This window comes from Penaeus monodon, chromosome 30, assembly GCF_015228065.2.
Source record: "Penaeus monodon isolate SGIC_2016 chromosome 30, NSTDA_Pmon_1, whole genome shotgun sequence".
Classification (NCBI taxonomy): domain Eukaryota; kingdom Metazoa; phylum Arthropoda; class Malacostraca; order Decapoda; family Penaeidae; genus Penaeus; species Penaeus monodon.
Window position 1 is genome coordinate 8,281,775 of NC_051415.1, and position 1,778 is coordinate 8,283,552.

Genomic DNA, 1,778 nt, shown 5'->3' on the forward strand with positions numbered 1-1,778 from the left:
TTAAGCGGCGAATTTGTATGATCGGGAACAACTGGAGTGTCTGGATCTTTTCTTTCCTCGAGTGTGTCAGTGTGTCTCAGATGTGCTACAGCCTCTCCCTCCTCAGCCGTGGGCCTCTGGAATGAAGGCAGAACGAGAGGCGTCGTGGTCGGTGTCTCTGGAGTCACTTGGTATTCATGATGGTCGGAGGGGGTGTTCTCTGGAGATGGGTTCTCCTCCTCTCTCTTCGGCCTCGGGGCGGTGGCGTAGCCGGATGAGGCGAGCCCACTTTCCCCGCCTGCCATGATGCCTCGCCACCGTTCATGCAAAGCCGTTTCTTCCCCGCCATGCACACCCGCCTCGCCTTGCCGAGCTAATTGCTCGGACAAGGACCGGCCTTTAAAAGGGATATAAAAGCCTACATTTGTGTGGTCCTGCGTGGCTGCTGGTGAGGTCACGGTCGCCGCGACCCCAGGCGTCGCGAGGTAAAGCGAGGAAGGGACGCCGGGGTCACTCATAGATAATGAGGAACGAAGCTGAGACTGCGTCGGTCGAGATCCCGGAAGGCGGGTCACGGGGTGGAGGGTGTGTGTGGGGAGCCCTGAGGGTGAGGAGACTGAAGGAGGGTGCGAAGGGACCGGGTTGAGGGAGGGGGCGCCCCCTAGGTCCCCCGAATCCCGCGGGTTGTGAGCTGCCGCAAATGTTTCCTGCCGCACTTCCGGAGTGTTATCTGCCGCGCCGTTTCCATGATTTACTGATATGAGTTTTTCCTGAGCCTGAGCGAGGGCCTCGGGCTGCTCGGAGGCCTCGTCCTTGGCCGGCCCTAGATCAATACCGGAACTTCTGGTATCTAATGCGTTTAATTTATCAGCGGTGGACGCAGGCACTTCGCCGGAGGGGTCGGCGAGCGAGGGCGAACCCAATTCATCCCGAGGAGCCGTCTGGGCGTCGCCTGGGAATTCCTGTGGAATATCTGCTAGAGAGGATAAAGCAGAGTGAGCATGCATATCATCTACAGCTTCCTGCGAGGTTAAAAGTGGAATAGCATCTCCGTGGGTCGCCGCGCCCTCGTGCTGGGCTGAGCGCGGTGAGCGTGCCGAGCGACGGTTCCAGCGCGTGGCGCGGGGCGGCCTTGACGGGTACGCCCATCCGTCCCGCCCACGAGGCAGACCCACAAGTGCAGGATGTGCTCTGGGAAGGGGAAGGTGAGGAACATCCATGCCAGGAAGGCGTGCACGGGTGTAGCCCCTGGCACGGGCGGCGTCCACCACCCTGCCAGGCACTACACCCACACTCATGCTCGACAAAGAATTGACGAAGGGAGGGGGAGCCCGGGCGGCCACGTAGGCGTGTCCGCGGGCGTGGTTACCTGGAGAGGAAGGCTGCAGTGGGGGCGGAAGATTGAAATCGGGGGAGGAGTTGGCGCTGTCGTCGGTGCCACCCATTCCTAAGCATCCTTCCGAAGTGTGCCACCGTCCTACGTGGGAGGCTGCGGGGAGGAGACAGGGAGTTAGAGGCACTCTCGAGGGCCAAGGCGGACGAAGGGCCACGAGGACTATGAGTGGAGACTCGAAGGTCAGCTAACATACGTGAAGGTTAACTTGGGAAAGTGGATATTACCTTCGCGGGGGAGGGGTCTAAGGGCACAGGGGGAGGAGGGCATGGGCTCTGTGCGCGAGTGTGTGTGGCACCGCTTAAAGGGATGGAGTTAGAGAAGGACTATTTGCGTGTATTAGACGTGAAAACAAGGGGGTTACGGCGCGGAGGGTAAAGGGGTGCATAATCGAATGTATATTCCT

At 60.2% G+C, this 1,778-nt stretch overlaps 1 protein-coding gene across 1 annotated transcript in view; it reads right to left on the reverse strand.

Moving 5' to 3' along the window:
* LOC119592508 (teneurin-m-like) overlaps positions 1-1,778 on the reverse strand; it is a gene marked incomplete in the record, with an annotated part of 54,907 nt that overhangs the window by 49,368 nt on the left and 3,761 nt on the right. Inside the window, 1 exon segment of the mRNA XM_037941357.1 lies at positions 1,349-1,469. Within this exon segment, the coding sequence (XP_037797285.1) occupies positions 1,349-1,469 (121 nt within the window).